The sequence below is a fragment of the Manacus vitellinus genome, unplaced genomic scaffold (genome assembly GCF_001715985.3).
Source record: "Manacus vitellinus isolate BGI_N305 unplaced genomic scaffold, ASM171598v3 scaffold_46_pilon, whole genome shotgun sequence".
In the NCBI taxonomy this organism is placed as follows: domain Eukaryota; kingdom Metazoa; phylum Chordata; class Aves; order Passeriformes; family Pipridae; genus Manacus; species Manacus vitellinus.
This window is the reverse complement of record NW_021940578.1, coordinates 5,729,787-5,752,528: the sequence shown is the minus strand read 5'-3', so window position 1 is coordinate 5,752,528 and position 22,742 is coordinate 5,729,787. Positions and strand designations below refer to the sequence as shown.

The 22,742-nt window shown below is 50.4% G+C and overlaps 2 protein-coding genes across 2 annotated transcripts in view; one reads left to right on the top strand and one right to left on the bottom strand.

The window, feature by feature from the left end:
* Nucleotides 1-10,343, top strand: part of ACAP3 (ArfGAP with coiled-coil, ankyrin repeat and PH domains 3) — a 44,525-nt gene extending 34,182 nt beyond the window's left edge. Inside the window, exons 19-24 of the mRNA XM_029962407.1 lie at nt 120-227; nt 2,665-2,757; nt 3,290-3,510; nt 3,631-3,740; nt 4,223-4,333; nt 5,112-10,343. Coding sequence (XP_029818267.1) covers nt 120-227; nt 2,665-2,757; nt 3,290-3,510; nt 3,631-3,740; nt 4,223-4,333; nt 5,112-5,259 — 791 coding nt within the window. The 3' untranslated portion in view covers nt 5,260-10,343. The remainder of the gene's footprint in view (nt 1-119; nt 228-2,664; nt 2,758-3,289; nt 3,511-3,630; nt 3,741-4,222; nt 4,334-5,111) is intronic.
* Nucleotides 10,344-14,307: 3,964 nt separating this feature from the next.
* Nucleotides 14,308-22,742, bottom strand: SCNN1D (sodium channel epithelial 1 delta subunit). Its single transcript, XM_008925634.2, has 12 exons — nt 22,426-22,742; nt 21,360-21,606; nt 19,775-19,968; nt 19,538-19,641; nt 18,928-19,091; nt 18,059-18,157; nt 17,376-17,493; nt 16,629-16,707; nt 15,992-16,049; nt 15,735-15,790; nt 15,360-15,435; nt 14,308-15,110 (listed from the first exon to the last, which is right to left on the bottom strand). Exons 1-12 carry the CDS (start codon nt 22,740-22,742, stop codon nt 14,697-14,699), a joined length of 1,926 nt encoding a protein of 641 aa, XP_008923882.2. The 3' UTR covers nt 14,308-14,696.

Sequence of the window (22,742 nt, the reverse complement as noted above, 5' to 3'; positions counted from 1 at the left end):
TTCCAGCAACTCTTACCACACTCAACTTTTTCCTTATTTTTTTCCTTTATTTTTATTTCTTATTTTTTTTTGTGTTGGTGCCGATGACCTCCCCTCACGTTCCGTCCACCTTCCTCTAGGTGCCAGCCACATCCCTGAGCAGCACCCGCTCGCAGGTGGCCCCTGGAGTGGCAGTGGCAGTGGCATTGGTCCCGGTGGGAGCGGTTCTCCGTTCCTCCTGGACGGAGGTAAGGTGACGCTCTGGCAGCCAGCAGCAAAAGAGACTCCCAAATTTCACTGCTTTCCACACCAAGAGCCAGCAAAAGACACACCCCCAAAATTTCACTGCTTTCCACACCGACATTCCAAAGGATTTTTTTTCCTTCAGCCAAGTGACTGGAGTTCCTCCTCTTACCTGGGGGCAGGCTTGCCAAAAGGCAGAAGGATTTCTAAGTTATTTCCTTAAAGGAATGACTGTCCCTGCACAGGTGGGATCTCAGATGGGCACGGTTTTAAGCTGTGCCAGGGGAGGTTTAGGCTGGACATTGGGAAGAAGTTCTGCACAGAAGGAGTGACTGGGCATTGGAAGGGGCTGCCCAGGGAGGTGGAATCAACATCCCTGGAGGTGTTTAAGGAAAGACTGGATGTGGCACCGAGTGGTGTTGGGATCTTTTCCAGATCTTTTCCAACCTGTTTGACTCTGGGAAGCACTAATTGAGTGTTCCCCACCTGTCTCAGACTGGCCATGTGGTCCTTTGTGCTTAGCTCAGGAGTGGGGACTTATTAGAACTTCCTGGCTCGTTTGCTTGTTGTTGTGGGAATTTAAAATCAATATTTGCAGTCCTGAGTCAGCACAGCAGAACCTCACAGGCTTTTCCTCCAAGTCCTTCTCTCTTGAAATCAGAGAATAAAGTGTTTTAGTGCTTGCCTGAATCAGGGCTTGGGCTATTCCTGTTTCAAGGAATTTAGTGTTCTTAGTCAACAGAAACAGTACTTGGGAGATGCAGGACTCCAGAGTTAAGTCCTGGAGTTAACTCCAGAGTTAAGGCTCAACAGCCTTATCTTGCTCTCGTAGAAAAAAATAGCAATTTTATCACCGATTCAGTGGGAACAGAACTGGGAATTTGATGTATTAATATCCATGGGAGATGAGCCAGATCCTCCTTTCTTGCCTTGCTGCAAATCTGGAGCCACGTGGCCCTGCTGGAGCCACACTTCCCTCGCAGTCCCAGGGTGAGAGCATGCTCTCACCAGGCAGTGTTTGCTTTTCCTGCTAAAAACTGCAGTCACTTCTCTGACAGCAAATCCAAAAAAAGATAACGTGTGATATGTGCCATTTTAAACCCTTCCTGTTGTGGCTTCCTTATCTCCTTTGGCACTTGGACAGAGCTGAAGGATTCCTCGTGATCCACGATTTCAGGACCGCTTTCTTTATCTGGGACTTTGCTGTAGCTGCTCTGGGGAGTTCAGGAGCCTTTAAGGTTCAGGTGCCTTGTTCTGCCGTGGTTTTCAAGGCTCAGATCTGTAGTTCTTGCAGCCTTCCCTGCTCTTACTCTTTGCACAGACCACTCAGCTGTTTTAGAAACACTTTGTCAGCCACAATCCTGCCTTGTTTTCCTTCCTAAATCACAGTGGTAGGTCTTGGGGTAGATCATGGGAATTTAACCTCTGGAGTTTTTGGAGGACAGACACTCCCAGTCCAGGAAGTTAAAAGCAGCAAGAAGGTGAATCCAGGCAGAATTCCCAAAGTTGGCCAGGCATCCCTCAGGACAAAGGTGATGTGCCATCCCTTTTCCTGCAGGAGCAATTCTTGGATGTGCTTCTTCCTTCCTTCCTGTTGTTTTCTTGGCTGCTTTTGGGTGTGAGCTGGGAAAGGGAGAAAGTTTCTCTGCCACTGACACATTGTGTGTCCTTGGCCAAGTTGCTTCATCTCTTCACTTCCATCCCTGGGATTGTCCAAGGCCAGGCTGGATGGGGCTTGGAGCAACCTGGGCTAGTGGAAGGGGGTGGGACTGATGAGCTTTAAGGTCCCTTCCAACCCCAAACCATTCCACGATTCAACAATTCCCGACTCCATTTCTGGGATGCAGTCAGCTATTCTTGTAACATTCACTGGCTAAGCAGGGAATTTGGGAAGCACTGTGGGCAAAGGGAAGGTGGAAGATGCTTTAAGAGTTTGCCCAGGATACACATCCCACGGCTGATGCAGTTTGGCCCAGCCATGGCCAATCAAAGGAAGTGCCCCAGTGACAAGTGCAAAGCTCTGGGGAGAGCAGGGATAGAGTGGACACCGAGCTGCCCAGTGGTGACACCGAGCTGCCCAGTGGTGAAAGCACAGGGGTGTCTTTGTTTGCTGGTGACACCCCCCAAAACCTGCTGCAAAGCAAAGCTGTCTCTGCTGCTGCTCCGCTCCAGCCTCCGTCACGGCGTCCCTCATGGATTGCAGCCCTCAGCAGCCCAAAGTGCCAGGGCAGTGCTGGAGCATCCCTGCATGAAGGGGACACACGGACACCATAAGGCTTTGCAGTTTCTCCTCGGGGGGCTGAGTGGGAGAGCAGTGCCCCGTCCCTCGTGCGTGTGACGGCCTGCACAGCCCCGTCCCCCCGCCGTGGTCTCGGCTGGGCCGGGTTCTGGAGGGCCCTGGGTATTAAAATGGGCTTGGTTTGTGTTCTGTTGGCCCTGCAGGTCTGAGCAGTGACAGCGGGCTGGGCGGGAGCACCGACGGCAGCACCGACATCCTGGTGTTCGGCTCCGTGGTGGACAGCGTGACAGAGGAAGGTGGGTGTGAGGGACAGAACCCTTGAGACAAGTAGTCAGACCTTTTAAACCATTCCAGAAGGGCCAGAGGAGAAGAGGAGGAAGACAAAGAAGGTGAAGAGATGGTCCTTTTGGGACCAGCGGCTCAAATTTGAGAGGTGGGGTGAGGTTGGTGCTATGGGAGGGACGGTTTTGGAAGTGGGTGTAACAGTTGAGGTGAAGTCCAAATATTATAATCAGATTCTGAATATTGTAATCAGATGATGGCATAAAACTGTAAAAGCATGTCTTCTGTGCAATCAGTGTGGGCAAAATATTTTTGTGTGCCCTTCGGTGTTGCAGCTAATTCTCCAATTTGGCTTTTAATTCTCAAAAATAGTCCAGGTAATTATTTTTCTGCTTTTAGGCATCAGGTGTCACAGAGGGAACTGGGGTGGCAGCTAAGGCAGGATGGATGTCGGGGCTGTCTGGTGTCAGGAACAACAGGGAACATGAGAAATTGGAAGTGTGAAGCTTTTTGGCTCATCTCTCTCCATCCTTTCCTGCCTCTCAGAGTGCGAGGTGTCCGAGGAGTCCAGCGGGGAGGCAGAGATTGAACAGGAGGCATCTGACTTGGAGGACCTGAGGGAGCTGCACCCTGGCTTGTTGATCTACAAGGCAGCACAAGCCCGAAATCTGCCCCTCATGGCAGAAGCACTCGCCCACGGTGCTGAGATCAACTGGGTGAACGACGAGGATGAGAACAAAACTCCTCTGATTCAAGCTGTGAAGGGGGTACGTTGTGAGGTCCTGGCTCTAGTTTGGAGTGCACTGACCACGGCCTGGTATGTCCTTGTGCATCCTCCCAGTGCTCCTGGCTGGGATATATGCAAAAATTCCTCTTTTCCTTGCCAGGGCTCCTTGATAGCCTGTGAATTCCTGCTGCAGAACGGGGCAGATGTGAACCAAAGAGACAGCCGAGGCCGGGCCCCCCTGCACCACGCCACGTACCTGGGGCACACTGGGTGAGTGCTCTGCACCTTCCTGGGACGTTCTCCATCCCCTTGGGATCAGGAGCCAGCGTTAACACCAAGAGCCAGGGGTGAGGTGGGCGCAGGAGCTGGTTTTTGGGGAATTGGTGGTTTGCAAAGCGTGCCTTTTATATCATATCAGCAACGGGAACCCTGACAGAGGGGAGGGTTAGATGAGATATCAGGAAGAAACTGTTCCCTGTGAGGGTGGGCAGGCCCTGGCACAGGTTGCCCAGAGAAGCTGTGGCTGCCCCAGGATTATCCAATGGATAATTGCCTCCCTGATGATGGACAGGGGGTAGCTGTGTCCCTGCACACCCACTCCTCTCTCCGTGCCACGGCGGCGTTTCCTGATTCAAACCAGCCCAAGCGAAGCTGTGCCTGCCTGTGGAAGGACAGCGTGCTCTGCCCGCACCTTTGAGGGGTGGGGGAGCTGGAATTTCTGCTCTGATGGTCCCTTCCTGTCCCTCCTGCAGCCAGGTGTGCCTGTTCCTGAAGAGAGGGGCCAACCAGCACGCGGTGGACGGCGACGGGCAGGACCCGCTGAGCATCGCGGTGCAGGCGGCCAACGCAGACATCGTCACCCTGTGAGTGCTGCCAGGGCTGCCACTGCCCACAGAGCCAACTAGCCTGGCACTCAAAACACCAACCCACTGTTGGCTCATCCCTGGTTTTTCCTTTGGAGTCTTTAGGATGCTGTACAGCGAGTTCAGAGGGCAAACTGTGCCACTTTCAGAGCCTTGTGTCGCTCCCCCGCGGCCCCTCTGGAGTGGGACCCACAGATTGAGATAACTCTGGTGTTCCAGGGCCTTTTCACTGTCAGCTGAAGCTTTAGAGTGGCCCCAGAACTGCTTCTGGTTCTGTTTGCTGGTTCTCCCAGTACACAGCACTGCACTCTCCTGAGCCCTCAATAAATTTTGACCTCTGGCTGTGAGAGAAATGGGTCTGTCAGAAACCTGAGGGTCACTGGGACACATTTCAATGCACAATCAGAAAGAATATGCTGGAAAATATAGCATAATCTTTCTTAAGAGGAATACACTAGAATTAATCATACCCCCTGAAAATACCACCAGTGAATCTGTGTGAATTTTGGCATTTTTTGGAAACTGAAACTACTGGATGTGTTAAGCTTTTTTGCTTCAGTGCATCTCCTCAGTTAAATTATCTTGTTTACTCCCAATAGGGTGTGCAAAGGACACAGCACTGGGCCTTCGAAAAAATGTGATATTTTAGTTCCCTGCTTTAAATTATTTCATATTCACCTTGAAAAGAGGTCATGGTTGAGCTGGGATCAGGAACAGTGCCACCAGGGAAGGAATAACCAAACCTCTCTCTGCTTGTGCTCTCTCTGTCCCACTCCAGGCTGCGTCTGGCTCGGATGAACGAGGAAATGCGGGAAGCAGAGGGTCCCTTTGGACAACCAGGGCAGTATCCCAGCAACAGCCCCACTGAGCTGCAGTACAGGAAGTGCATACAGGAGTTCATCAGCCTTAATATAGACGAGTGTTAGTGACAACTCCCCCGTGTCCCCTCTGCTGTCTTGAAGTTGGGCTGAAGTTTTCCAGAAGCCCTGAGAAGCCCCATCCTTGGTATATTGGTGTTCCTTGCAGATTGGTCTGTTTTTGATGCCTGCACATATAGGTTGAGCTGCACACAGGAAGGACAAGGGGGTCTTTTCCTGTTAAGCATTAAGTTCTCATGCTTGACTACTGGATGGTTGGTTTTTTGTGTAGGAGACTCCCAGGGCATGACTACAGACCGTGGCACGTGGACTTGAGTGTGTGAGAAGTGTGGGAGGAGAGTTTAGCATTAAAAATAAAAGGAGACAAAAAAAAAAAAAGAGGAAAAAAAAAACAAAAACAAAAAAAGAGAAGAAAAGAGAAAAGGAAAAGGAAACCTTCTCTTATCAGGAGAAACCCACCAAGAACACGATCAGACGAAGCCGTCTCTGCCTCAGGGCGCTGAGTTCTTGTCTGAAGAGTTGGCTTGGGAGGGATCCTGGCGTGGAGCTCTGGGTCCTGGCAGCGTGACCAGCAGTTTAGAAAACTTCAGAGATGACCTCTGAGTCAGGAACAGGCTGCTCTGTGGGGCAGAGACGTTTTGCTCCAGAAGGCACAGAGGGGGTAGGGCTGAGAGTGACGGCTCCTCACCTTCATTGCTCTCAGGACTAAACCAGCCACCCTCCCCTTATTGGTTTTTTTTTGCCCTCAGTGGTTTAGCTGGTCAAAGCCATAGCTCCCTGCTTCCTGGGCCAAGATGCAAAGTGCACAGTGTTGTGGAAGCAGCAGTGCTGATTTTTTGGAGGCCGGGAGAAGCTTGTCGCCGGCGATGGGCTTTGTGTCAGGGAAGAGAAGCCACATCCAGCCCCCGCCACGGCCGCGCCTGCAGTTGGACTTCAGCTCAGTTTGTGTCCTGGTCACCTCAGATTTTCTGACAGCACCCCTGGGAAGGAGAATTCCACTTGCATGTGTTCCCTCTGTGCTCACCCCCTGCATGCCGGAGCGTCTCAGCAGCTGGCCCAGGGGCTCTGGAGTTCCCCGGTTCTGGTGACCAGCAGAATCTTCTCGGTGTTCCTTTCCTTTTCCTCGTGTTATTCTTGGCTGGAGTGAGGGAATGTGGATCTGCTCAGAGCACTTTGTTGCTGTGTTGATGGTCTGTGTCTCTGCAGAGCTGCTGGAGCTCTGTCATCCTGTCTTGGGAGGGCTGGCAGAGCACAGGTACCACTGGTGTCCTCTGGCTGGGAGCTGAGCTGTGCTGCTGGAAGAGCCTCTTCCCAACGTCCCCCAACCACAATTGGCATCAGAGTTTGTCAGGACTTGTGGGTGACAGTCCCCTGCCTGGGCACCGAGGCTGCTGGCTCTGGGGTCAGGCCATAGTGCCTTATGGATTGTCCTGGGATTTTGAGGGGATCAGGAGCTTGCGAGAAAAGCAAGAATCCCAGGCAGACTTCCCCGTCCTCCTGCATTCCATCAGCAGTGATACAAAATCATCTTATTTCTCATCCACTGCACGTTTGACTTCACAGTTTTTGCAGCCTGGCTGCTGCTCTGCTCACCCCTCAGTGGCTCAAACCCCTTGCTGGGGGGGAAACCTTTGTAGGTTTTGTTGCTGTTGCTCTAAATGTGCCCTCAGAGACTGAACCAGCAGCACTCAGTGTCCACCCACAGAGCTGCAAGTGGATCAATAAACTCCACTCAGTCTCTTGTAGGGTCCTCTCAGTTCAAGGGACAGTCCCTGCTTCCTTAGGAAAGTGCTGTCCCAAGTTTTCCTGCAGCCAGAGCAGTTTCCTGGCTGTGCAATCTGGATCTGGAGGTCCATATCTTTGTCCTGTTGCTTTCTCATTCCTGTTGGAGCTTTGGGATGAGTCCCAAGGGCTCAGTTCTGATCCCAGTGTCTGAATCTGGAATGGTCCTGGGGGCTCTGCAGTGCAAAATCTGCCCCCAGGGCCTTTCATGATTCCTGAAATAAGGAACAATCTCCTTCCAGCAGTCTTGGAAAATGAAAATTCTCCCTTCTTAGCTGCTCAGTGCCTGGTCTGAAACTATCCTGTGGTCTTGGAGCAGGCAGTGCTCCCTCTGAACTTTTCCCTGAGTGAAAGCTGTAGGACAGGCCCTGCAGCTGGCAGAGGGCAGATCCTTTGGTCTGTTCATCCTCTGCCCAGCTCTGGCACCCTCAGGAGTGACTCAGGACCACGTGTGGGATAGAGCAGCGTGGCACAAAATGCCATCCTTGCTGCACTTCAGAGGAGCTGGGATGTGTAAATCCCCGGTTCAGGGGACAGCTGGGAGCAGGGACTTGACTCTGGAGTCACCCCTGGATGGAGAGGGCTCACTGCAGGCAGGAGCTGGGGGAGTGATGCCAAAGGCAGGCAGACATGCCCCGTGTGTGGCAGTGCCACTTCTTGGTCCCCCTCAGCTGGCACTGCCCATGCCCTGGGTTAAACATCCTCCTGCCCCCCGTGGGAAGGTGTAGCATCTCTTCCCTCTGTGTTTCTCGTGCAGGATCCAGAGGTTACCACTTTCCATGCTCGAGGAGCTTCATCTTTCACTCATTTGCATTGGGATTTGGCTTCTTTCTGATCCAAACCACCTCAAGTTCCAATTATTTTTCCCCCTCCCGAGCAGGGTGGTGCCTTCACTCGTGTGTCCCTCCCTTCCCTGGCAGCTGCACCCCTTTGCTCTGCAGCTGCTGGAGGTGCTGCAGTTCAGTCTGAGTGTGGCCAGGAGCAAACCTGCAGGCTGGAAATCACGGGGGAGCAAAGCCCTGCAGCCCTCCCTGTCCTGGGCTGGGCTTGGCTGCCGGTGGCCAGTGGTGCTGAGCCTGTCCCCAACCCAGCAGTGCCCTTCAGGGCTGTGCCATGCTCAGGGTGACATCCTGCCATCCCCCTGAGCACTTGGAGTGCTCTCCACAACCCTCACCCAGCCACGAGCTCGCTCTGCTGCTGGGGTAGGAGCTGAGAGATTCCCTGCAGTGAATCCTCTCTCCAGCTCTATCCTGTTTTATACTGACCTGCATCGATCCAGACTTTGTTTTTTGGTGCTGATGTGCCCTCAAGTCGTGCCCTTCCCACGCTGAATCCGAGCTGGCATCCTTCAGGGTACCTCAAAGATCTCCAGAGTGAAATAACTGTTCCACCACTGCCATGGTCCTTGCTCTGTTCATGGATCTTTGTTCCAGCAATGGGTTGTTTTTTTTTTTTACATGCACAGCGACTTAAAACACCCCAATCGGGGTTTTTCCCCAGCTTTTTAGGAGAAGTTATAGAAATACAAAACTGATCCTTTCTGTAAGCCCAGGAGAACTGTGGCTTCCACTTTGGGTCGTTTTTATTTCATGGGAACATCCAAAAAATCATGTACAGTTCGGTCCTTTGAAGCTCAGACTCACTGCTGAAGTACATGAAGTTAAAGCAAAATGTAAATACTGATGCAAAAAGCAGTGTCCTGCAAGACAATTTATCTATTTAACATGTATTGGTACTTTATTTAGATTCAATGTATAAAGCAACTTTGTGCACTTTTCCTACATTACAGTATTGGGGGGTTTTATGTTCTTTTGTTATGGGTTTTGTGCTGTCTTTTTTAATCAGTGAAATTGTTAAGTATTTAATTTATTATTGATGTGCCCAGAGGACTAGTGCAATTTTTATTCAATACAGTTGGTCTGTATTTAATGTCAGGATTTTTTTTTTGTAGCATTGTTAGGGAATATTTTTCAAAACCTGCCTTTTTTCCCCTCCTCCCCCCCAAAATTCTCCTTTCTTTTCCCCTTCCCCTTCCTCCCCTTTCTCTTCTGTTTTCATTATACAGATCATGAGGCATTAAATGCCTCAAATTCGAAATATAAACCCAACACTCGAGTACATCCCGCAGTTTCCAAAACAAAATTAAGTTCTCCAGGTAAAAAAAAACACGTTAAGGAGGCACTTCTCGATGTTTTCTGTGTTTCTTTGATTTGGTTTTTTTTTATTTTTTGGCTTGGGGGGTGTGTGTGTGTGTGTGTGTGTGTGTGCCTTTCAAAGTTTGCAGGGGAGAGTGGGGAAGCTGGACAGAAAATTTTGCTTTCAGCGAAGGAAACGGCTCACCAGGCTCCAGGGAAACCAGAAATCCAGTATTTTCTTGTTTCCCTGCTTCCAAACCAGCTGGATTTCTGTTGTTTTGAGACATTTCAATGCCAGAATTGCTCTTTTTTCCCCCCCACTCTTGTTTCTTTTCAAAGAGGGCAGGTTTGTTTTCTCTCTCTGACGGTGACTTGGGTGCAACCACAGATAAACACAAGGAGATTTGCCTTTGTCTAGAAAGCAACGTGCCAGGCATTGCCCAAACCATCACATGGATCCTTCATCCTTTGAGTTTTTTGACCATCTGGGTGAATATTTCTCTACCTGTCCTCGCTTTTATTTGACCCAACCCTTTAACCAAGTGCCTGGACAGGTAGGTTTGAATCTTTGGGGTCTTGCCACACCCGTCCCTGATTCCAGGTGGGATGAGTTCAGGGGTGTGCTGGCAAGTTGAAACGATCCCCTCTTGTGTTCCCTTCTCATCCAGGGAAGCCTCAGGTTATTTTAATATTGCTGTCTCTGAGATGGTCCCTGCAGTGGGGAGTGAGGGAGGAAAAACTGGAATTGGAAGAATTTAAAGGCATTTAAAGAATGTCTTTAACAAAAAAAAATAAAAAAATAAAAATAGGAGAAGCTGAGGCTGTGATGAGTGTAAAATAAAATCACTGAGGTTGGAAGAGACCTCTGAGGTCATGGAGTGGATGATCCTGCAGGTTTGAAGAGAGAGTTGAACAGATGATTTTTTGAAGAACTGGATCAGTCACATCTCAGAGCAGCAAAACTGGCCGTTATTTATGCAAGACAAAACCCCCCAGGACCTCCTAAAGAAATGCACTGATGAACTCCCTGTCCAGTGGCCACGACGTGGCTGGTCCCTGCCAGGCCCCTGGGCTGCCCCCAGCCCACGTGTCCCCTCACTGCCCGAGCATTCTTGCTTTCAACCAAAGACAAAACAGGCTGAAAGGTGACATTCAACCGTGGCTTAGCTGGTGACAAACACCCCTGTGAAATGTGGGTGAGTGTGGTGCTGTCACATGGAGAGGGGGGCGTGGGAAGGAGGGACTGAGCAGCAGAGGGGAGAGGGGGAGTTCTGGACAAACACGTTTTTGGGGTGGGTTTGTTTGTTTGTTTGTTTGTTTGTTTTGAGATTCCAAGATATAGGAGTGCTGTTTCCATAGGAACAGGGCTCACAGCAGTCTGCCTGCTGGGAATTTGGGCTGGGGTCACACCCTGCTGGGAATTTGGGCTGGGGTCACACCCGTCCTGAGCTGTGCTGGAGGGATGACAGGACAGAGAAGGGTTGTGGGGAGGGAATGAGGAGCCAAAGGGTTGGAGCCAGGGGAATTCCCAAGGCAGGAGGAGGACCACGAGTGCTCCCAGTGCAGCAATTGGGATGGGCAGAGAGGATTTCTGGAGCAGGAGCATTTTCTCCACAAACCCAGCACTGAGCACCTTCCTCCCCGCGGGGGCCAGGACAGAGCACGTTTGGGTTCCGTGTCCTCCTGCTCCCATAGGTGACCCCTGGGAGTGACCCGTGGCATCCCTCAGGTTGTCCATGGCCCTGTGGCCCTCTCAGTTGACTTCCACCCCTCCCACAGCACGCAGTGTTGGTGTGGATTCCCCGCCCTGGGGGTGCTGGATCCCGGGAATTGCTCCAGCCTTTCCTTCCGCAGGGTCGCCCTCCTGGCAACCCCTTCCCGGGGCTCCCAAACCTTCCTCTCCCAACAGCACAGGGACAAAGGAGTCCTGGAGGGACAAAGGAGTCCTGTAGCCAGGCCAGAGCTGCTCAGAGTGGTTGGTGGCCCCGGGGCTGTGCCACTTGCTGTAAATAAAGCTGTAACCTTATTAACCTCCTCCCTTCACTTGCCTGCTTTCGGTACGACTTTGTAACAGGTTTTTTAATCCCCCCTCCCTTTCCCTACACAGCCTGTACTGAACTGTAACCATGGAACCAGATATTCTCTATGTTATTATCTTTGTACAATTTTAAAACTGTTGCTGTGGTGTCTGCCTTTTTTCCCCCCCTTCCTCCTTTCCCTTCTCTTCTATGGTCTCTTGAAGCACTGTCAATAAAAATCTAGATAAACTCCTTCCCTCCTCCTCCTCCTTTGCTCGATTTATTGATGTAGGGTTTCTTGCCTTGCTGCCTGTATTAACTGGAGCTGGAAAACCCCCTTTTAACCTGTTTCCCTTTCCCTCTGCAGCCCACGGGCTGAGCTGTGTGGCAGCTGAGTAGCCTGGAATGCCACACGAATACTCTGCATTTCTGGTTTGGGTTTCTGTGACTCTTGTCTTGTGAGGATGGGATTTCAGGCTGCTTTGGGGTAAAGGTTGACAGGGCTCAGGTCACCCCCCTGCCCCAACCCACCCACTGGTGCTTCCTGAATTCCTGAATCAGTTAATCCTTGATCCTGACTCTGTCCCAGGAGACCTTGCACTCCATGGAAATGTCCCTTCTGCACATGGACCACCCTTTCCCCCCTCCTTGGGCTCTCCCATCCCGTGTGTCTGTGGCAGAAAAAAATAAAATAAGAAGGACAAATAAAATAAAAAAGACAAGACTGGCCTGGCCTCGTGATTTCTGTCCTGCCCAGTGTGGAAAACAAATGGAGAAAGGGAAATTGTGGGATAAATTCTGTTTTCCTCTGGAGGGACAAATAGATCCCAATTAATGAATCCAGGTAGAGTCATTAACTCAGTGGAGGAGTTAAATAGGAATTAAATAGGAGCATTACAGTAATTTTTAAGGCATTTATGGAAGGAGAGCTGTGTGATATTCCAGTAAATTTATAAGTATGTGGTTTGGGAGACACTTGGCTTGCTCCCACCCTCTCACTGACTCCCACTGCCCCTCCCTGACTATTTCCTGGCTAAAAAAACCTCACACAACTTCCCAAGGATAAACACAGTCAAGACTGAAATGTGACTGCAGAAGCCCAGCTCTCCAAAAGACTCTTTTCCTTTAGTTAATGAGGATTAAATGCTCAAATATCTTGCAAAGTCTGGGACTGAGGACTTTGCCACAGCAGGAGGGTTCTTGTCACTGGGGTTTTAGCTCAGTGGTGCCAGGACAAATGTTCTACTGGTGACCTCACAAGGGATATTTTCATGATTTTATCAACATGATCAGCTCCTGACAGCAGCTCTCTGTCCTGCTGCCTGTGGGTGACAGTGACACTGCTTGCCTGTGTCAAACAAGGGCCACAGGAGCTCTGCCTGAAAGACTAAAGGTCTTCACTGAATACCTGGGATCCTTCACTTATCTCTCCCCCTGTGGCTACGTGGGTTCACCCCCAGGTAAAAATGAGCTCAGCAGCTCCAAAATTGCCTCAGAAGGGTCAAGCAGCAGCTGGGGAAGCAAAGATGTCACTGCTGGGATGCTGGTGCCTAATTACCCCCAGAATTGCAGCATAAGAACCATTCCTGCACGGGGAGATTCGTCGTGGAATCGTTGCTGGGACACCTGAACTCTGTGGCTCTGCTGTCCCAGAGGGCTGTTATTATCTGCTGGTGCCCTTCAGCAGCTTGTTCTGCTCCAGCAACAAGCTCTGGGGGCCAGCAGAGCCCAGCCTGGCACTGGAGCAGGGAGCTGGATTTACTCACAGTCATGTGAATAAATATGTGATTTGAATATGTCATATGAATAAAATGTGCTCGTGTGATTCTGAGGCCCCTTTTGGGCCTTGATTTTTTGGCAAAGCCCAGCTCAGGTGTGAGAGCTTCACATATTTCAGCACTGACATCACAGGCACAGAGAATGACCCCAATGCAGAATTTGGGAGGTGATTTCCCAACTGCAGCAGGGCTGAGGGATGTTCTGTAATAAAGAGGAACCTGCTAAGCTGAAAATTGGTCCCCACCCTCAGCAGAGAGTGAGCTGAGCTCCCTCCACACCTGATCCCTGTTCCTGGGCTCCCACAGAAACCATTTGATCCTACTAAAGGTGGCACCAGCAGGTGGGAAGCAGATTTTTCCCCATCCCTGTCTTCTGTGTTGGCACATCCCTCCTGTGCCAAATCTGACCACGAGACGAGATGTCACCACTTGATCTCTGGTCCTGCTGGGACCTTTGGACAGAGGATTTGATCCTTTCTCCCAGACTTGGCTCCTTCTGGAAATTATGTTACAAGATGCAGTGATTTTTCTAGCACACTGAGACCAGTATTAAGCAAATCAAGCAAAACTGAGGCTTTCAAAACCATGTTGGTACTTGGCTGGGAGGATTCCACCTCCCTGTCTGGAAGCAAAATTCTTCCCATGATTTGGCCCTTATAAATTTAAGCTTCTGGACCTTTTGAAGAAGATGTTTCCAGAAATAACAATTAGGCAACAAGGACCCCAAATATCAATTGAAGGCAAAACAAAGTCAAACTAAACCCTCAGTCACAGTCTGTAGTCAGAGCATTTTATTCTTTAAAAAAAGTTACAAAACAAAGCTCGTGGATTTCTTGTTAACTCTCATTTTCTGCAGAAAGTCACAAACAAGGTTATAACAGAGTAAAATGCTCCTGTGCAAACGTCAGCATCAAAAATAAACGTGTTATGTTATGTACATATAAGTTACTGTCAAATATTAACATGAAACCATCTCTGTTTATAAATGGACTGCAACAAAAACGCAGCACTGTTTAACCTTCTACAGAAATCAGATGCTTTTTCACCTGACAAAGGTATCAACCCCATTTCTTCTCTTCCTTTGCCCTCTGAGGGAGAGCCAGTCTCGTTTGAAATCATCTGGGGTGAGTCTAAAAGCATCTCAGCAGCAGCATCCTGTGCCTTGGCCTCAAAATGCAACAGGAACAGGCTCAGGACAAGGGGTGTCTTGGAAGCCAAGCTGGAATCAGAGCCTGTTACAAGCTCTGTCGTCCTCGTGACACCCCTGGATGTGAATCATGGAATCATGGAATGGTTTAGGTTGGAAGGGACCTCAAAGCTCATCTCCTTCCAACCCCCTGCCACGGGCAGGGGCACCTTCCACTGGACCAGGCAATCCTTGGCCTCCACTGGAATTCTTTCCATGAACAGCCAGGCTGGAGCACGTCTGTGAAATGTAGATGGGCCTGCCTGAAGCCACAGGCTGGTTTCCTCACAGGGGTTCATAAATGAGGAGTTGTGAACAGGCTTTTGTGAGGCAACTCAAGGACTGTCCCAAGAGCAGAAGTGCAGCTCTGCCCTCCCCAGAGGCTCCTCAGGATCCACTAACCCTGGCTCCAGGACACGTGGATGGGTTAGCAGGGAACCTGCAGCAGCTGGAGGAGGATTTCCAGGCTCAGGGAGGTGTGGAGGCTCTCCCAGGCCGTGGATCCAGGATGACTCTGTTTGGCACCTTCCTGGCAGCAGCAGAGGAGTTCCCAGTCTCCCACTTCTCCAGGCACACAGACACCCCCTCAGCTCTTCAGTTCCCCTCCCAAACTGCTGTCCTGTGTGGCCCTAAACCCCCCCAGCACCACCTCAGGGCAGCTCTCAGCCATTCCCACCTTGCTGGAGGGAGGGTGAAGGTGCAGGTCCCCACTGCTGGCCCTGGCAACAGCCACCCCAGAGGGGGGACCCTGAGCAGAATCCTCCCCTTTCCCAGCCTCTTCCTGCACAACTCTGTAGTTCTCCAGGGCCAGGCTCACGCTGGGGACAGTGGCAGTGTGAGCCACTCTCAGGGTCTTCTTGGACCTGAGCCTTTGGTAGCAGAAGAGGAGAGACAGGACCAGGGTGTCGATGAGCAGCTCGAACATCTCAACCACAGACAGCACTGAGGAGCCAAACCAGAGGCTCCACTGGCTCCCCATGCTGGACAGCAGCAGGTTCTCCTGTGGGAAGAGTCAGAGGGTTGTGTTTATCAACCTGGGAAGAGGAAATCTTTGCCCGTTGCCAGCAGGTCAGTTCGGTGCTGCCATCCGGGGAGGGAATGAGGTGTAAAATGGGAAAAAACTCCCAGTCTCTTCCCTAAGGAGAATATTCCCATGCTGGCAGCTGTAAATAACCCTCCCTCCAGCCATCCTGACACCCCAAAACTAATGACAGGGCACGGGGTTTGGAGCTGACGGGGTGGAACCTACTGAGAGCAGAGGAGACTCGTTCACAGACTGGTAGTTGAGCTGCTGGTAGAAGATGGTCACCTTGGCAATGTCCCTCCTGGATGGGAGAGAGGGAGCAGTCAGGGACGGTGGGACATCACCTGGCATTCACCTGCTGGTTTGACTTGCTGATTCCCAGGCAAGAGAGGTGTCCCCACACCCACAAACCTTCCTCCTGAGGGAGTTCAACACGGAGAAAGCTCCCGGGAGTCAACATCTCACAGCGTTGTGAGGAGAGGTGGAAGTTTATTGGATGGCCCTGCACATTTTTTTTCTCTGGTCCTCCCTTTCCAGCCTTACCATCTACAAATTCTGGGAGGATGAAGAGTTAATCCAGAGTTTTTAACAGGGACTAACCTGTTGCTGGTGGAGTTGTATCCATTCTGGTGCCTCAGAGCCTGGCGGACCCAGTCCTGCAGCAAAGATGGGTGTTAGTGGCAGTCCTGCCTATGGAGCTTTTCTGTGTTTTCTATGTAGATTTTTAGCAATCAAATGGCTATGAAAAATACTAAAAAATGATGTAATTGGCTGATTTATAACACACAGTGATAGCTATCAAGCACCAGCCACATTTGCCAGAATATCAAGGAAATACACGCTGATGTACTCAGTACCTGAGATTTTGCTGATGGCCACTTTGCTGTCCCAGCAGACACCTTGTACAGGGATTCCCTGGGGAGATAAAAGAGGAGATTATGATCACAATGACTCCTGCCACGAAGGAGTTTAACAATCCCAACTAGTGCCCAAAGCAGAAGTTACTGGGAAAGCTCTCAAGGTCCTTGGAAAAAGCCCCCTAAGTCAGCTTAGAAAATAAAACCAGAGGCTGCCTGAAAAACTGTTCAGGTCAGGAGGAAAACTAGAATGGTTTCAGAAGGGTGGTAGCTTTTCTTTGATACGTTCAAAATGAAAATATTTAGCTTTAAAACACGTCTTTCCATTTTGAAACTGACCCCCAATAAAAAAGGTGAAAATAAAGTGATAAAGGTTGAGAAATTACACAAAATAGCTTGGTTTGGGCTTTAATAAAACACTGTAGTGTGATTAAAACTATTTCTTCCCCTCCTTGCTGTCAGGGACATACAAAGTTCTTATTTAATTTGTCTAATGCCATCTTTTCCCTTTCCCAGCACTGGGGTTCAAACATCACACTGAAACCTCTGTGGCTCAGAAAAAGCCAGTTGATGCAGAAATTTTCCACTCAGTTCCCCCTCCAAGCTGGCATTTCTGAGCTCTGTTTTTGGGACCCACCTGCAGGGTTTGGGGCACTGGTCGAAGCAGTTCAGGTGGTGATTTCTGAGCCTGTTGTAGAGCTGGTAAAAGCAGTGCCCTGGGGAAAGGAATGGAAGGAACACACTCTCAGATGCTTCCTCTCCCTTTGGAATGGTTCCAGAGGAGGTTCACCCCCTGGAAGTGCAGGTGAGGGTCTGCTGAGGGGGGGCCACCAGGAAACCAGGAGGGTTCATTCAAAGCTTTGTCTCAGAATCATGGAATCACAGAAGGTTTGGGTTGGAAGGGACACCTTCCACTATCCCAGGTTGCTCCAACCTGGCTTTGGACACTCCCAGGGATTTGGGGCAGCCACAGCTGTGCCAGAGCCTCCCCACCCTCCCAGGGAAGAGTTTCATCCACGTATTTCTCACACCAGCACAGCCACCAGTACTGAGAAGATGAGAGGGTTTGACCCCCCATGAATGTCCTTAATAAAGGAGTTTTTACCACCAGCTTGATATCCATGAATAACCCAGCCAGGTGCCTGTCACCCACTGGATTCAGGGATTCAGGGAGCATTTGGACAACGCTCTCAGGCACGTGGGGGGAGTGTTGGGATGTGCTGTGCAGGGCCAGGAGCTGGGCTGGATGATCCTTGTGGGTCCCCTCTGTGATTCCATGAGTCCATCTAAGCAGGAGTGATCCAAGGAGTCCCCAAACCAGGGAGTGCTGCAGGAGGGTGTTCCCTTCTCCAAGGGGGACAAGCCAGCAGTCCCTGGCTCTTACCCCAGGCAGGCTGCTTGTTGTAGTCACAGTACTCAGCCCCAGGGGGCAGGGGGTAGTAGTAATAGCCACAGCCACACTTCTGAACCATGATGTGCTGGAAGCAGGAATGCAAACAAGCCTGGAAAATAAAGAAGGCAAAAAGAGGTCGGATAAGACAGGAATTCTCAGGTGCCCAAATCTCCAGCGTGGAGGATGCAGCTCTCAGGAGACAAGGTCCAGGTTTTGTCACTGCAAAAAGACACCCAGCCACGATGTGTGAAGGGTTTCACTTCTCATTCCTTGATTTTATGTTCTGGGAGACAGAATCTTCCCAGCTCTCTTGTTCATTATGCCCAGAAACATCTGAGTTAAACAGCCAGAAAAAACTCGAGCCAGGAGCAACTACTGACACAAATAAAGACCTGATGGCCCAAGAACATCCCACCAGAGCAGCAGGACAGCCTTGACTGGCCTGATCTCCCTCAGGTCAGAAAGAGGGAACAGCCCCAGTGTTTGGCACTGATTATTCCCCCCCTCAGTCAAACACATTCCAAGTGATAACACCCTGGTTGGGAGCTCCTTTTGGAGGGGCAGGAACCCCTGTTCTCTGCAGCAGTGAAGCTGCTGACTCAGAGGAGCTCTCTGGAGAGGGAGGGATGAGCTGTGTGTGCTCAGCTGGGGCTCAGCCAGCACTCCCACAGTACCTGCAGGGTGTAGGAGTTGTTGTACAGCAGCTTCACATCCACATCATCCCCATTAGTTGTGCACTTCCCATAATTGCCACCCAGGCGATTCACCTCATCCTGTGGACACACAAAAGAGTGATTAGCAGTGTTAATTGGGCACAGCCATCACCTCCCAAACCTCACTGCAGGGAGCAGGACAGCACAGGATGTCCAGGGAGGTATAAGAGCAGCAAAGCTACACTTTGCTGATAAATATAAAGTATCAGGGCAGAGGTGGGAGAGTTCAGATGGTCAGTCATAGAATCACAGAATATCCTGAGCTGGACACACAAAGGTCATCCAGTCCAACCCCTGGCCCTGCACAGACACCCCAACAATCCCACCCTGTCCCTCAGAGCGTTGTCCAAACCCTCCTGGAGCTCTGGCAGCCTCGGGGCTGTGCCCACTGCCCTGGGGAGCCTGGTCAGTGCCAACCACCCTCTGGGGGAAGAACCTTTCACTGATACCCAATCCAAATCTCCCCTGATTTAGTATTTAGCCATTGTGGTTCAGCTGACAGGCAGCAACTCCTCCTGTCCAAAACAACCAAATCACTTCCAGAAGTTCTCATCCCAATATTGCACCAGGTGCAGAGCTGGAATGGGATTGAAAAGGTGCAAAAGTCTTGGTGTATAAACCACACCAGGCCCCAGTTTGAGGACAAAAAAAGGCCACATTTGGAATAATTTTTGGTTTACCTGTGGGAGCCTGAGCACAGCAAAGAGAGAAAAGGGGTTTGTGTAAATAAAGGAGGCAAGGAGGGGACATGTTGTGTGGGTCAGGGGGTGCCAGCTCTTCCCAGCTCCACAAAAAGAAGGAGGAACAAAGCTCTGGAGCCAGTGGCCAACCTGCTGGATGCCAATGGTGGTGGCAATGCCTGGTCTGATGTCAAAGCCTTCGTGCTCAAGGAAGGGGGTCTGGTTGTGGTTGTGGATCATCACCTTCACTCCCGCCACCGTGGACAGCAGCGGGATGTGATCCTTCTGCTCCGCCCTCAGGATCAGGGAAAGGCCTGCAAGCCAAGGGGAAGGGAGCACATCACAGCCTGCTCTGGGCCCAGAGAACACCACCAGCACATCTGGAACTGGCAGCACTGATTAAATTGCTGGTTTAGCTGGCAGAAGAGCCATTCTTTGTCCTGAGAGACCTGGACGGGGGTCAGGTAGAATTGCACCAGCCTGTTCCAAAACTGCCCTAATGCCATAAAATACTGCAATAATACCATCATATGCTGCAAAATAATATAACATACTGCAACAATGACTGTAATAACACTCTGTTTGAAAACAAAGATAACATTCTGCTTGCTGTAAGTTAGGGCTGATATGACTTATCACAAGCAAAGAATTTGTGCCACTGGACCAGAAGAGAGGGCTGAATACATCAGAATAGAAGACTTATTAATCCATGGCCAAATTATATTAACTTTAGCTCTTTTCCCCCACCCAAATAACATACCATAAGGAATTCCTGGCTTTGTAGCTGTCCAAAAAGGGTCTGTCCCCTTGCTGTTAAAAGTGTAGCAGCTCCCAAAGACAGGGTGGTGAAAGTGGACATAGTCACTGGAACGAAGAGAGGTGTTGAGGGGGTTTAATGAATTATTTAACAATAAATAGGATGTGTAGGATGTGTTTTGTTGGTGTGTGTGCAGGGACAGGAGGGAATATGGGAAGGGAAATCCTAGTTATGCCCCACCTGGGTCTGCAGGGCTCCCCATCGTACTGGCAGGAGTAGACCATGTCTTCTATTTGCTCCTCGTGGTCAGAAATGTTGATTATAACTGGCAGCTGGGACATGATATTCATGTAGTGGAACCTGTACCACTCAAGGATCGCATCCATCCCCGAGGAATAGGTCTTGTAGAAGCAATTCCCACCCGTGGCATTGCACTGGGAGAAGGGAAAGGAAGGAAATATTCAGCACAGCCAGCACATGACACCTTAAGGGTGACAGAGATCACAGGGAAGAGGCAATACTGGATACAGGGATAAGGGAAACTTCTGGGTTTTTTCCAGAGAGTGAAGTTTGTGATGATTTGAGTTCTCCCAGAATGGCTGAGGTTGGAAGGAACCTCTGGAAGCATCTTGTGTTGTGTGAGCAGCTTCTCTCCCTGGAGCTGCATCAGGTGAGCTCAGGGCAAGAGGCAGGAGGAGGGAGCAGAGAAATGAACTCCAGAACCTTGGGAGAAGGAATGACAGGGCTGCTGGGAATTCTGTACAGCCCATGAATCATGAACAGAGCCCTGGGACACTTTCTCTGGTCTTACTCAGGCCTCAGCCAGGGGAACACCCACAGGTTCTGGGGAAAGTCTGCCTGGTGCAGGACTCCAGCACAGGGCAGGATGAGAATAACCAGGCAAAAACTGCTGGTCTTTCCAGCCACACCAATCCAAGCTTCTATTCCTGGATCTACATTAACCCAGGTTTGGATAGGAAGAATCTGAAGGATTTGTGTTTTCTGTTTTCTACCAAGGCCACAGACACACATTTATTGTATCCACCCTCTGGATTTGTTACTGCTGTATTTTGTTTTATCTGCAGCATTTCCAGTAGCACAGCACTGAGAACTGAGGGATCCTGCTCTGTTATTTCTAGGATCACCTGCTAAACCTCTATTTTTGCAAGTCTGTACTTTTGTGTACTTTTAGAAAGGGGTGCAGTGATTCCCACAGCCTGTTCCTGCCATTCCCTGAGGAACTTGTCAAGCTGGGTTGGGTCAATTCACTGATGTTGCTGTTTTTTCACTTCACAACAACCCTCACAATCAGCATAAATTGATGCACAGGGATGGACTGAGGCAGGGGAAAAAAAACCCCATCCTCCAATCTGTCTGAAATGATTTTTTTCACTCTTTTTTATTTTTGAATGTGCCTTGTGAGACCTTTAATGGCCCTGAAAAGCCTCACCTGGGGCTTCCACCCACTCCCTCTGCCCCTGGGTCTATTTAAGCCTGGCTTGAGGCAGAGTTCAACCTCTCTTAGGCTGTGGTGCAGGGCTTTGCTGGGCTCCTGCCCCACCATGGACCCTGTTGATGCCTAATTTCACATCCTGAGTTTAAACCTGCCTCACCACCAGGAACTTCCCTGCTGAGCTGGACTCTTGGTTGGACCTGGACACCCCCTGTGAGTTTTCCCTGCTTGTTTTTCCTCACTTTTTTTGGGGTGGGCCCCCATCCTGCCCTGCTGGAGGACTTCCCCCCTCTCCCCCTGTCCCTGGGGGAGCAGCAGGTCCTTGCTGTCTGTGTCTGGAGCCAGGTTTAGCCTCGAGGAGCTCACACTCACCAGCCTGAAGCCCACACTGGAATGTTTCTTCCCTGACCTCAGGTCAGTCGTTCTCAGGAGGGAGAAGTTTTGGCTCAGCTTGAAGCTCGACCTGCTGAGGTTCCCCATGCTGGACAAGTCCTTGACACGGATATTCCCCTCATTCATGTGGAATAACCTGGCTGAGGTGTTGATGCCATACAGGAAGGTGATGGATTCCTCTGCCATGCGATCCAGCTGCACCAAGTGCTCACTGACCAGCTCAAACCTGCCAGGAGAACAGTTAGCAGCTCTTTGTGAATATTCACATTTCCCTTAGACAAAAGCACTGTATTTTGTGTGCTCTCAGCACCTCTGGAAGGGCTGTTCTGGTCCCTGCAGAGCTTGATGTGTGTGAGAATATCCAGCAGTTATGGTGCCTTTGCTTAGAACACCAATAAATTAATTTATCAGGAGCTCCAGGAGCTGAATTTCCAGTTGTTGGATCCTCCACTGCAAAGCTCAGAACTTGAGCTGCACAAACTGGCCTTCCTGTCAGCCACCTAGCTAATTATTCCAAGGAAATTACATAGTTCCTTCACTATGTAATGTGAAACTTCTTGATAACTTGGCCACTGCTGTGTGAGCCTGACAAGCAGAGCCACACAGACTTCCACACAAATTGTACTTTTGCCTTATTTACTCCATTCTTTCCATTTCTGTGGAGTGAAAAATAAGGAGACTCAGCTTTTGACACATGTTATTCCAGACATCAGGAGTTTAGTTAGGAAGGAACAGGCACAGCAGCCACAGTTTTTCAGGGAAAGGCTGTTTTTATCAGAGCACAACATCAGCCAGCAGCTCCCAGCCAGGCAGAGTTCCCTCTATCCTGAGTCAGCGGATGGAATTAACTGCTACACCATTCCCAACAAGATCTTATCCGGCTCTTGCCCAATTCCCGACAAGATCTTATCTGGAAACCAGTTTGGAAACAACAACAATCCCTTTCCACCTCCCCTGAGCGAGGCAGAGATCTCCCTCTCCCCCCTGGGATGCAGTTTGGGGGGCCCTGACCCTTCCTGACCGCCCCGAGGAAAGCCCAGGATACCTGTAGGGATCCAGGTTGCAGATGGTGATTGCTGGGAACATCTTGGGCTCCGAGTGCATGGACATGGTCAGGACCACGGGGTAGGCCCAGTACTGGCTGAACATGAGGGCAAACTGCCAGTAGAGCATCCCAAAGCTGGCCAGGAGCAGCAGGGTCCAGAAGGCCGTTTTCATCCTGTTGCTGCCGGAGCACACGAGGCGGATGGTGCCGTGGATGGTTGTGTTCTTGCAGAAGAACTCAAACATGTCCTTGAAGGAGTCATAGAACTCAATCAAACCTTCCTCCCTGCCTTCTTCCCTTGCCGCTCCCTGCTCCAT